The 13593-nt window shown below is 35.9% G+C and overlaps 1 protein-coding gene across 1 annotated transcript in view; it reads right to left on the minus strand.

The window, feature by feature from the left end:
- CTPS2 (CTP synthase 2) overlaps positions 1 to 13593 on the minus strand; it is a 58858-nt gene that overhangs the window by 42734 nt on the left and 2531 nt on the right. The window contains exons 3-13 of the mRNA XM_054271661.1: positions 12992 to 13162; positions 12568 to 12668; positions 10689 to 10805; positions 9917 to 10000; positions 7362 to 7442; positions 5883 to 6034; positions 5498 to 5630; positions 3271 to 3359; positions 2469 to 2563; positions 1593 to 1655; positions 932 to 975 (exon numbers count right to left, since the gene is read on the minus strand). Of these exons, the coding sequence (XP_054127636.1) occupies positions 932 to 975; positions 1593 to 1655; positions 2469 to 2563; positions 3271 to 3359; positions 5498 to 5630; positions 5883 to 6034; positions 7362 to 7442; positions 9917 to 10000; positions 10689 to 10805; positions 12568 to 12668; positions 12992 to 13162 (1130 nt within the window). The remainder of the gene's footprint in view (positions 1 to 931; positions 976 to 1592; positions 1656 to 2468; positions 2564 to 3270; positions 3360 to 5497; positions 5631 to 5882; positions 6035 to 7361; positions 7443 to 9916; positions 10001 to 10688; positions 10806 to 12567; positions 12669 to 12991; positions 13163 to 13593) is intronic.

Consider the following 13593-nt stretch of genomic DNA (forward strand, 5'->3'; position numbering starts at 1 on the left):
CAAGTCTCACCCTGAAACTCTCAAGGTCTTTAACTTACCTTCAAATTTCAGACTGGATTATCTTTCCTATGCAAACAAGCAACTTTGACAAACTGAGCAAATGCTCTAAAAACCCTCTTATTTGCACATTTCAGACTAAGCAGATGTGAAAAAAGTATGTTTTACTTGTAAATCCCAACAAAATTCTTTTGAAGGAAATTCATAGAGAAACAGTAGGTCACTGTGAGCAACCTACTTAATTTGTCACTAGAGCAAACTTTTACCTCTCACACCAAGATGCTGCTTTATTTCTCATATTTACTTCTGTTCTTTTTCATTTTCTTAAAAACCCCTTCCCTGATAATTTTTACTTATAATTTTTACTACATTAATAATGTGGTGAAATCCACTCTAAAATCCTATCATCAGAATATGATGCAGAGAGCCCTGCCATATCTGGGGCATTGACATTTTTGTCAAAAGGAGGATCATAAGATGCATGGGGAGGATGGCTGTGGTGGTTATTTATACTATATATATATAAGAAATATAAGAATTTTTCAGCCCATTCCCATTTAATCCTTATCTTGTCATACAAATTTTTATTTTGGTAATAGCTTGTGCTACATGTTTCAGCTCCCTTTTATATTTTATTCCCTAGTAAAGCCAACTTGATAATTATTTTCTACTCCCAGCATGAGTTTACACACAAGGAAACCATTAGAAAAGTTACAAAAATAAAGCTAAGGCAATTCACAGAAGAAAATAGGCAATGGCAAGACACTATCAAAAGAAAATACCTTTCTAAGCAATACTGAGTAAAGACAGGAGATACCACCTCATGTCCTACCACATAGAAATATAGGTAAATTTTAAGTAACATAGAGTCAAATTCCCTTTTTAAGAAAGATATATGTTCACAAAACACATGCAGGGAAAAAACAGTACTTACAACTGGGTTTTTTGTGTCTGGGTCAAATTCTGTAGAATTTGCATCTGGAACAGAAGTTCAAAGTAAGCACAGTACATTTGCTCTACATGCACTACAAACTCATAACAGCTCTGTGGCATTTCAGGGCTTGTCTACATTTATGTTACAATCTTATGAGTTGAAATGCATCCTGCACCACTTTTGAAGCAATCATAGGAAGCATATGATGTCAGACACAGAAGTTCTCTTTCCTGCTTTCCAAAACACTCTCCTCTCAGCTCTTAGTATTAGAAATTGTTGATAAGTCAAATCTCTTCTTACTACTACTGAATGGCTCTTGTTTGGCCACTCTGGCTAATGAAGGCAAGTGAGAAAACTCAGCTTTTACTTCTCACCACCAGAACACTTCAGAAAGAGACTACAGAGGTGAACTCTAAGCACACTTTCTTCTACACTCTTTAGATCAAAAAGCAGATTTCAAACAATGCACATAACAAAGAGTTCTTCCTCCCTTGCACAGAGAGGTAGCACAGGGTACTTAGCTGAAAATGGTCTTGCTGCAAGGGCTAAGTATCTAACAACCACAGGATGTGGAAACAGTTCTAATAATAGACATACATTTCACACAGAGAATAAAAGTCCCTCTAAATAAATCATATTCACACCAGCCTACTGAGCTCACCTTCCCAATTCAAACAGTTTCTTGCGAATTCCACAACTGCTAACTGCATTCCCAGGCAAACTCCTAGAAGAGAAAACAAAAAACTCCAGAATTTCCAGGCTGAAGAGTGGGACTGACTAAGTAATTGCTGCTCTGTCTTAAACTTGACTGCTTTGAAATCTTGGTATTCATTGCATATACACAGACTTACAAAAAACCTAAACCAAAAGTGGCTGCTCAATGTAAAACTCACACTTCAAACTTGGCACATTATAAATACACGTGACACAATTATGCACTTTAAGCCCTTTCAAAGATATTTTATTCCTCTCATCTATTTTTCCAATAATTATTGCAAAGACAAACAGAAGCTGAAAGCCTGGTATATACAGATTCAAACTTTGCTTTGGCAACTACTCAGACACTTAAAAGTAAGAAATGTGGAGTGGGAAGCAAAGCCTCAGAGGTACACAAACAGCACTTAGCTTATAGGCCAGATGATGTCTTTGGACTTTACTGTAATAACATATACCAGTAAATTAAAACAAAAAAACTTTAATATAGCAAAAGTGGTCCAAAGACATTTATGCTTTCTGCATACTGTTTACTAAAGAGAATTATAGTGATAAAATCACAATGAGAAGCAAAGACTCTCCACTTTTGTACATGTAAATTAAACCTTTGCAGAAGGGATTGGTTTTTTCCCTTCCTCATACAGCAGATGTGGTACAAGACCATGCTCCTGGGAACTCTCTACATGGCAGATAGTCACAACATCACGCATACTTCCCTAAGACAGGATACTTCTCTAATGTGGGGGTTTGTCTTTTTTAATCAAATCAATTAGCTTGCTATACATCTCCTAAACACAGCAATTTCTCACTCTAATGATCTTACCAAGAAAAGGTTTTTTCTTTGTTCTTGCCCAGGAGATAGCTTGGAGTTTGCCTTCTGTTCCCCTAATTCCAAAACCTCCTGGGACCAGAATGCCACTGTAATGACAGCCATATACAAAAGAATTAACATGTAGAATCAAGCCAGCAGAGGAATCCACACAACTTGAAGACTCTTGAAGTTAAAACTAAGCAAGCACAATTCATGAAAGGCATGTTTTATATGAACATTCAGAATACAAACACATTAAATTTGGAGATTTGTTTCATCTACCTACCCCAATTCTCATCTGACCAATATCACATTTCACAAAGAAATTCCCACTGCTTAAATAAATAGTGCTCAAATAAACTAGCTACATATTCACTGCTTAAAATCCTAACACCCAAAATTTAGATCTTTCAATACCAAAAAAACTAAATGCATCTAGACAAGAAACAACATCACTTTAAAAATACAAATTGAAATCCTAGCAATGATTCTTAACAAAGACATTTTCAGTGTGCATTTACAAGCACCTTTCACATCAAAATATCACTTTTTGAATTTTTCACAAAAAATCAAAACCCTAAACCAACAAGCAAAAAAACTGCAATTTGTCTAAAGAGATTAAGCAGACTTTGAGGATATATTTTGATACTTCAATTTGCTGAAGTTTTTCACCACCCATTCAATTTATCCTTTCACATAAGTAACAAAAGTCTGGATGCATTGAGAAATTACTTAATTTACTGAATCATTTTTCATCACATGAAATAAATATCATAGTCTGCATTTAGGATACAGAATGCCCAGTGTCACTTACTCTGCTTTGCACAGTTTGTGCCATGCCTGGTGATACTTTACTGAGTTCTCTGCTTCCATAGAATGCTCAAGTTCTGTTGAATCTATGTACTAATAAAGAAAAACACACAATGAAATGGTCTCTTTTTCCACAGAAGGAGCAGTAGACAGTACATGATCAAGTGCTAAGAGAAATTATTAACAGTTTCAAGTGAATTTGCCAATAATAACTTAATAATAATTGAATTTGCCAATAAACCTATAACAACTTCACTGAAGACCCAGTATTTGCTTTCAAGATCCAGTGTTTGCTCTAACTGCAGCAATCTGTGCCCTTTTCCTTGCACACAGCTCAGGAGCTGGGTCTGCCTATAGCCCTGTTTGGCACCCTCCAGGGAAGCAGATTGACTAGAATTTGCAACTCTGAACCCAGGTTACCCTCCTAGAGCAACCAGGGCCAAACAAGGAGTGATGCTGACCTTATCCTGCCATCCCAATGGGATGTGGCCAGGATGTTTCCTTGCCTGGCTTTTGGGTGCCACAGCTTGTCCAATCTTATAATGAGACTGGAAAAATCTGCATTGTCTGTGAGAAAGGTGTTCCTGGGTCTCTTGGGTAGAAAGAAAGAAAGAATCATTATCTATGCCCTGGTGGAAATACTGCATTAGAATCTCTAGTGTCATTAAAAAGCACAGGTCCTGATGCATCACTAGAGTGAGGGGACAATGTACTGCACTGGGGACACAAAAGATCAGAGTTTGATTCTGGGTTTTGTCAGTCTTTTTCTCAGATTAACATAATTAACCACATTCTGATGTAGAGTCCATCCTCCATAAAAATGAGATCATCTGAAATGGCAGAACTCACCTGTGTGCAGAGAAAGGCAACTGACAAGGAGATTGCTGAAAGTTTCCCAGACAAGACTGCTTTCTAGCAAATATTTTCTACTTTTTCCACATTCCAGAAGGCATCAAAAAATACAACAGAAAAATAACTACTTTTGAATGTTGCTATTCTATACTAGAAGAATATTACATAACCAACTAAAAAGACACTATGATAGTGTGAGGTTGGAAAAAGAAACTAATGACAGTTGGAGTTAACTGTATTTTCCTTGCCAAACATGTTAAGAAGGAACATTTATCAGTTAAAGAAGCATCAACATTTTGTCATTCAGATAAAGCAGTTCCTTCAGAGCATGGGATTATACTGACAGCCTTTGGGCATAAGCACTGAAAGGAGATTTGGACATGCAGTTAAGTACAGTGGGAACTGTGTCTGTTAACATTGGTTGCAACTGCACTAGAGCTCAGCAACCATCAGTTTTCATGTTTGTTTATGCAGAAGTCCCACCAAAATTAAGACCAGCTGCACATGAAGCTTGCTGTGCATTTGCAGACAGGGCACCTTTCACCTTTTTTGCTAAAAGCAAAGCTATTTTTCATATCATAAAAACTTTCCCCTCTGCAGCTGTCAGTACAAAACACTACAGTGGCACAATCATGTAGGGCAGAAAGGACATTGGGAAGTCTCAAGCCTCATACCCTGCCCAAAGCAAGTCAGGTCAGAGCAGGCTGCTTAGGATCATTTCCAGTCAGGATCCAAAAATCCCCAGGGATCAATTCTGGCTGTTCCCATTTTCTTGTTTCTTCATGCACACAGAAACAACTTTTTTAGAGTATTAGCTAATACTCTTCCCAGGGACCAAGAAAGGCTAACCATCTGCCATTTCCCCAAATGCTATTTTTTACCTTTTCTTTTTTTTTTTTTTTTAAGACTGGTACATTTTCCCTTTTCTAGTCATAAAACAATTAAATTCTAGTTAATAAATAATTCTAGTCATAAAAGAAATAAAATAGTTGGAAAGGATGTCTAAGATCATTGAACCCAACTGTTAGCCCAGGACTGCCAAGTTCACCATAAAACTATGTGTCATGAAAACAAGTGAAATCTAACTATGGTAGTAAATACAAATTTGCAGATAAAGTCTGCTTTTTCATCAGATCCAGTTTTGGGTAACTTCAGTGTTCCTTTCAGGTAGTTTAGTTCCAAATAAAATAATTAAATCTGCAAACATTTCTTTTAAAACATGAGATGCTGGGCCAGTCTGTATTTATCTGCATGATTCATTTTTTAGTTTTCACATGAATTAAAACTGCCACACATGATGGGAAATAGTAGGTTACCACAGAATGATACAACAGTAGAATCAAAGTATTCCTGAAAGCAAAATCCAGAAATATGCTCACCATTAAATCCAGTTTGTAATTAATTGCCAGTGCAGAGTGTTCCAGAGCCTTGAAAACAGATGCATAGCAGTCACTTAGCTTTGTGTACTTGCCCACGAGAGCTATGGAACACACCTTCAGCAGCCTTTCGTATCTGACAAAAACAAGTTCTTCAGTTACTACACCAAATTTCACAAAAAGAAGAAAAAAAAAAACATTTTAACAGCATTTGCTTTTTCTTTAACTCCACAAAATATCTCCCAAAATTCCCAAATGGTTTTAAACCCAGACCATTCACAGGTGTCCATCAGCACTAACCCAGTCAGTCCAGTTTGGTGACTTCATAGCAGCCAAAACTGACCTGGAATTACAGCACTTCTAGAGAAAGCAGCAGGATGTAGAATACCTGCAAGCCATTTTCTTCCACTTCATTAGAAGATCACTTGGCTGGTCATCAATAGGTAAATTTAGCCTCTGTTTAAAATACTTAATGATGCCTTGTTCCTCCAATAGGATTGGTACTCGGTAAGTAGAAGAAACATCATGAATAAATATCACCTAACAAAAAAAAGGCAGAACATAAAAAACTTATGTAAATTTTTCATAGGAAACATTCATTCTACTTTTGGATACTACATGCATTTTTTATTCTCTATACATTCTGGTTTTCAAATATTTGCAAGAGCAGGACAGAACAGCTAATATTTAAGGTTCTATTAAATCTACAAGAAAAAAGTTACTCAAAAAGGAAAAATGTGTTTTACTTCTCCTTCACACCATCATACATGCTAGTCAAGCCTACCAATGCATCCGTTTTAATGTAAACATCTGGCTCCACAAACACTCATGCTTGCTAGAAGTTCTTTCCTCCCCTCTCACAAGCTTGAGGAGTATTAAGCATGAAAGCAAGAAAACAAATTAAACCTGACAAAACAGACCCAATTTGGTTGTGATAAAGTCTCCTAGAAGTATGCTGTTGGTGAACTAGGCTATGTAATTACTGAGTACAGTCCATCTAAGGACCTTTTTGTTCAGAACACATTTACAAACTGCATCCAAGCTGCCAGCAATGAAGGTGATTGTACTTGGTTTACCTGAGATCACAGAGCTCAGAATCCTGAGCACAAGTGTTCTCAAGAAGGAACAGTAAAGGATACTCTCTTTGTTACCCCTGAGCTGCTTCTGCTCATCACAAACTTTGTACATGTGTGTGCTGACCTGTGCCTATTCTATCTGAATCTGTTGTACCTTCAGCATTATCCAGAACATTGAAAAGTAAAATGCTCTCACTTGCAAAAATATTTAAAAAGCAGTGAATTAATCAAAAGTAATATTTGAATAGCAATTAATTGTAAACTATTGGGGGAAAAACCACACATGAATTATAGGAGAATATATAACTACACAGTAGATGCATGCTTGAGGGTATAAATAGCCTATTACATTTAATCACAGTAAGAGTGTTCATGTGGCTGTGACCATCTGTGGATATAAGCAAATCACCAAGCTTTAACTACACTTTGTTCATCCATTTTTATAATCACCTGAGATGGTTTATGGACAATAAATACATAATGATAAATAATGAATAAAACCAGCCATAGTTGTGAAAACTGTACAGTTTCATGCTATGTATAACAACTAACCATGCACTCAAAATCTATTTTTTATTAGCTTTTACTCAACATGCATTTAAACTATTCATGACTGTCTGACATAAAACTTAACGTATGTACTCCTGATATTTTGAAAATGCTATGGCATCCATAATAGCAAGATAAAAATTATAAAAACAATCACATATGAATGAAGCAGTCAGAAGTTAAAAAGAGAAATGCACACAAATATTTGTATACTTTCCCACATGTAATATTGAAATACAGACCTGCTCAGGCTCCACATGACAAAACATGGAAATCTTCTCCTTCACGGCCATCTCTATAGGTTTTGCACTTCTGCAGACTATCTGTCATAACAGAAGGAAAAACTTCAAATATTTACAGGCAAACCAATAGAAAACCCTCAATATTTCATAGTGAAATTCATCTCTAAGCAGAGCACAAACAAATGTGCCTTGTTATATTCTTTCCCCCCTTTTGAAGTTCTAGGATATATCAGAGCTCACAAATATCTACTAGCAAGGCAGAAGCAAATCCATCACCTGCTCATACTGACAAATTTTCATTCATCTTTCATTCTCTGTAATATTCCTTCCTCATATTCTTATTTCTTGCAAATACTATTGTAATACTCTTTGCCCCAAGTCTAGCAGCTCTAGAATAATGAATATGATGAATCAAAAGAAATATTGTAATCAATATGATCAGATTTAAATTGAGAGAAATAATACTTAGCTTACATGCATGAGTATTTCAGTATTTCAGCATCTTCTTAGTTTAGACATCATGACAAAAACTAGGCCAAAGAGGAGAAAACTAATTCATAATTGTATGGAGTTTTTACTGGTGCTAGAATTTTGCTGATACATTTAAACCCCAGTAATTTTAGAAAATATTGATAATTTTTAACCAATGAAAAAAATAATTATATGCTTTGGTGTTTGTTGGAAAGGGTCTTTTTGTGCATTATGTAACTCCAGGCAACCAGATCAAAATGCAGAACTGCTCTAGTAAAGTGCCTACTTATTACTCAGTCTACTCCCTTCAGTTATTTTGAAACCTGAAAGCATAACAAAAAGATGATCCTGTAACAAGGCTAGGTCATTACATTCCCCATCTTTCAAGCAAATGCAACTACTTAATTCATCCAGCCCTTTTGCTCAGAAACTTGTAGCTGCCCTTTGATCACCTTGCTAATGCAGCTTAGCTACATTGATACTGATGGAGTCTAATTAACTTACCCTAACCTTAGAAGTAATTCTAGAAACAGAAAAAAAAATGCCAAGTACAAGGGAAAATTAGTGTGCTTTTAGATCAAAAGGTAATTAGGAAACAAATTGTACATTCTATTCACTTAAGCACAATTCATTTGTAAAATTTGGTACAGTTTGAATCTGAAGGTATAATTTATAAACCTTGATAGTACAAGCACATGAGTAAACCCACTTTGAAATCTATCATCCATCTTGTGGAGACAAATTTAAAGCTAATGCAGACACAGAAATCAAAAACATCAGAGCCAGCACAAAAACAGCAAAGCTACAATAAAAATGGGAGAGATGCACTGCAAAGGAACATAACACAAAATGAGGAACAATTGAATCCAACAGGGCAGCTCTGACAAGTGCACACTCTAAGTGCTGCATCAGAGCACAGGATCTCTGCAGCCACAGCACATTTGGCACTCAGAACAGACAGGCTGGGGCACACAGAGCTGAGCAGCCCCCCCAGGGATGCCTGGAGCAGGCAGGGAGGCAGCAGGGATTCAGAACTGGATGGAACAGCTGTAGGAGCTGCCCCATGTGCTGCCTGGCCAAGACAGCAACCATTGAAATATTGTCCTGAAGCTGCACTCAAGGAACTTTGTAAGGGCACCAAGAGGCTGCACCTGAAGTGAGAGCTGTCCCTGCTTCAGGTGTCAACAGCAGCAGTCAAAAACCAAAAATGATACTGCGCTCCTGGCAGTCCCAGAACTGCCCCAGGCAAGAACCCAAGATGCAAGACAGTCACCATGTTTGTCTGTTCTCCTTTTACTACACACCCACTTAACAGGCTTTTTCAAAAAATTATTTTTTGGTAGGGAGGGAGAAGTCAGGCCCTGGAAATTGCCCTAAAGGCTTTCAGAAAGAACAGGAAACTTTCTTATGCAATTAGCACTTCAAGAGGGATTTTGGAGATTAGGCCCTGAAACTTGGAACACAGTACAGCATTACATTAATAAAAGTCTTTCCTTCCACAAGCTGGTTATGATTATCATGTCACAGCCACTTCACAAACACATCTTACACATCCCCTATTTCCAAATCCATTGGTTTTGTAGCTAAAAACACATTCATTCATAAATATTAAATGAAAGAGCTCAAAAAAAAAAAAACAGAAAGAAGCACAACACAAAATTTAGTTGTGTGACTATCTTAAGAATAATTTTTCTTTTTTGAGGATATACACACTGCCTCTTCTTAATAATGCAAAAAAAATCTGAATGTTACAAGAAAACAGAAACATTCTAGGTTTTTCTACAAAGTGAATTGAGATTTCAATTATTTTTAGCAGTGAATAATTATTTTTGTAAAAAAGATGCCTTTGAAGGACCTAGCTACAGTCCCAAGATATTGCAAGAAGTTAGTTGAAATAAGTTAGCTTAGAGTGATTTTGACTAATTTGATTTCCTGTGGCTTTAATGGAGCTATGCAGCACATATTTTGCATTTCTTCTAAAATTCTCATTTCTCCTGAGAGACTATGGCTTATTCTTTGAACACAAGTTATGCAAGGATATTTCTAGATGACCTATAAATAAAAATCTGTATTTATTGACTCACCAAATCTGGAGACAAGCCTAGACCCCTCAGGGCTCGAACGCTGTTCTGTGTTGGTTTTGTCTTCTGTTCACCAGTAGCATTAGGCTGAAAAGGCACATTTTGAAAACACAAATAGCAGCTAACATCTGCTAACAAATCAGTTACAGATTAAAAGACAAAATTCATTGCAAGTAATAATATTTGCAGGAAATAAACATATCCAAAGAGAGCCATAATATGCCAGAAACAGAAATGACACCACTGTTATCACTTGTATATGAAATACTGTGATGAAACTACAGAGTTCCAATTCAGGACAAGTTTATTTTGTTGGTTTTGTTTTCAGAGAAAAATTTCCAAATAATTGGCTTGGGCAGAAGAAGAATATTCCAAAAGTTGGATTTGGCTAAAAAATGGAGAATGTCCAACACAGCACAAAGCCTCCAGTGACTGTTTGTGAGATATTCACATGTAATAAATAATTCTGTTCTCAAATACACAGAATTGATCCTACCAATTGCTGTTCAATTCTCTAATCCACAGCTGTAGTTGGTAATTATCTTTTTGTCTGTAGAAGGTGAAATCTATCATCATTACAAACCTTTGCTTACCAAAATATCCCCAGTGAGTAGTGAAGCAAAATTTAAAGTTCAAATAAAAAAATACTTTCAGTCCTATACAAGGAGTTACAGTGGTCTTGACTTGACTCCAGCATGAAAGGGTTAATGAGACAATTGAACAAATATAAAGCCAATATAGAGTAAAATTTATGTTATTAATTGGAATAACTTACCTGTGGTACTAGGCTAACATGGATATTACAGAAGTTCTCTCTTTTTGCTTTGAACTGAAACTGTCTGAATGCTTCAACAAATGGCATTCCTTCAATATCTCCAATGGTTCCCCCCAGCTGAAAAGGAAATGGATATGTCAGAGTGGCAGAAAGCAAAAACAAAAGAAAAAAAGTCTCATGTATTTCAAGATGTTTTCTGAAACTTTTATCTGAAAAAATCCCCTGACAATTGAAATTTGCAAAGATACTCTACAAAGTGCTTTCATCTACTCTGCACAGTTTGTTTCTAGTGGAAAACATTAAACAATTTTCCAGTTTTGTTATGTTCACTTTCCACCAAATACACAAGCTTCCCATGGGAAGATGTGTGGTGCTGCTGAATAATACATGCCTCACACTGCCTTCAAAGTGGTGAACCAGCCATCAATAGTTAAACTGATGCAAAGGTTTTTGTATAGGAAAACTTTATTTCCTGTCAGATTAAAAAGTACTTGTGATTAACTAGAGACAGACATTTCTCAATATTATCACAGCTTTCCAACACCAATAATTGTTTATTACCAAACCAAAATGCAAGACTAAATCCATGCTGAAATTTATTTATAAAGACAGAAATCAGATGCCTTTTAAGGACACAGGGAGCTATAGCAGACTGAGCACTGAATAAAGCAGCTTTGCACACAAGTCTGATGAAATAGTTGTATTTCAGAATGATCTTTTTGTGCCACCAAGTGGTTTTCGACAGAATTGCATATTTCTGTTCATCCAGTACCAGAAAAACTGACAACTATATTTGCATATCACACACATTTTGTCTAACTCCTTCAGGATTTTACAATGGAAAAATGTTACTATTAATTTTAGAGTACTAAAGAAAAATAATTTTATCAGGCTGGAGGTATAAATGTAACAAAAACAAACAAAAAAAACCCCTCCAAACCAAAACACAAAATAACCTGAAAAAACTGTAGTTAAAGGACTGATATGACCATCACTTATTAATGTTTTTGTGCAACTTTTGTATTTACTTTTTCATATTTGTTTTAAATTAAATATTTGACTCCCACTGTGAACACCTTTAAAAAATCTATAGGTATACTGGTAAGTGTATCTCAATCAAGGCAGATTCTTCTGCATAAGAAACACTGAGCAATTCTGCTGCTGGGTCACAAGTTTATGGTACTATTGATTGCAGTGGTCACTTCTGGCATTAAATCTGTGACATGTTCTGCCAAATTCACAACTACAATCTTTTTTTCCATTATTTTCTGCTGTAACAGTACTACTAGCAATTACTGGCTTTCATCCAGCTGTCTCAGTGCCCTACTAAGGGTGGGTCAAACTCTTTTTTTCCATTGTGCAGAACACCAGCAGGTTAAGTAATTAACAAAGTTGCCACAAAAGATAACATCAGAGTGGGACACAAACTTACACATTGTTTAAATATATTCCTTTAAGCATGACCACAAGCAACAAGATGAGCATTTGAAGTTCTATGGAAGCTACAATGTTAAAGGCTGTCCTACAGACCACAGGAGATTTCAGGTACTACACAAGTTTTCTCAATACTATTAACAGCATAAAGCTCCAGTCAAACATCTGGATCTTGCAATAGACAGTCCACATTACAGCAACTGCTTTAATTCTCTAAGTTAATGAGCTCTTAAGAAGCTCAATTTCAGCTGTATTCTAGAGTGGATTTATTCAAGTAAATGGAAGTTGTAGAGCTAAGACCAAACCAAAGACCATAGGAAGTGTTTTTGAATTCCTGCTCTCCATAAAACTTCAGTCTGACCCCTTTACAATAAGGAGCAAAGAGAAAGCAAAGAAGCTCATCGTGTTCACTGTAGATAAACAACCTAAAATGTTCTATACTTGCCTCAATTACACAGATTTGTGGCTCTTTTTTGTCATCATCCACAGGAACTTTTGCCTGATTCATTACCCACTCCTGAACTGCATCAGTAATGTGTGGAACGACTACAAAACAAAACCAAAGAAGGCAAGCACAGCTTACTTTAGGTCCATATACTAATTTTTGCATGCAAAAGGGGTTAAGTGAACAGAAAGCCAAGAAGAAACTACTAGGTCCTTTCTCTAGTTCTCCTTTCCTTGAGCCCAGAAGCCAAACATTACAGGAATATGCCCATATCTTTTGGAAGAGAGAAAGGAGGAAGGTGGCAGAGCAAGAAGCAACCTGTTCTAGCTGATCCCCTCTTTTGTGAAGACTGAATGGACTAAAATTTAAAAACACAAAAATTAAAAATTAAAATTACAAAAAAATACAAAATTAAAAATATTACCTTGAACAGTTTTTCCCAGATAATCACCATGTCTTTCTTTATTAATGACATGCTGATATATCTTTCCAGTGGTGATATTGTTATCTTTATAGAGACTGATGTCCAAAAATCTCTCATAATTTCCCAAATCTAAGTCAACTTCTCCACCATCATTCAATACAAAAACTTCACCTGAAAAAGAAAGCAAAAACAGGCAGAAAAACAACAAAATAATCAGAAATTATGAAACACACAGCAGGAATTCCACAGACATCTTAAAATAGGAGGAAAAAAAATTAAATTATGTATGACAACAACATATCAATAAATTCCATAATGCAACCCAACCTGCATTGTCACTCTGTATGACTTAATATCCAAGTCAGTTTTATATTTAATGTCCATCCCTCAGATACATATAGTTTTGCAAATAAAATGTAAATTACATTGCCAAAATACTTAAGCCACATAAATATTTAACCAGCATTTCAACAGCAGAGTAATCCTTCACTGGAAGAAAACAACCTCTAGGAATCATAAATCAGCAACAAATAAAATATTCATTTACCAGCAGGAGAGAAAAACTATGCTTTTGTAAGCATGAATTATTATACATGTTCAAA

Source organism: Melozone crissalis, unplaced genomic scaffold (assembly GCF_028551555.1).
Source record: "Melozone crissalis strain CALT ecotype California unplaced genomic scaffold, PUWL_Pcris_2 ptg000013l_1, whole genome shotgun sequence".
In the NCBI taxonomy this organism is placed as follows: Eukaryota; Metazoa; Chordata; class Aves; order Passeriformes; family Passerellidae; genus Melozone; species Melozone crissalis.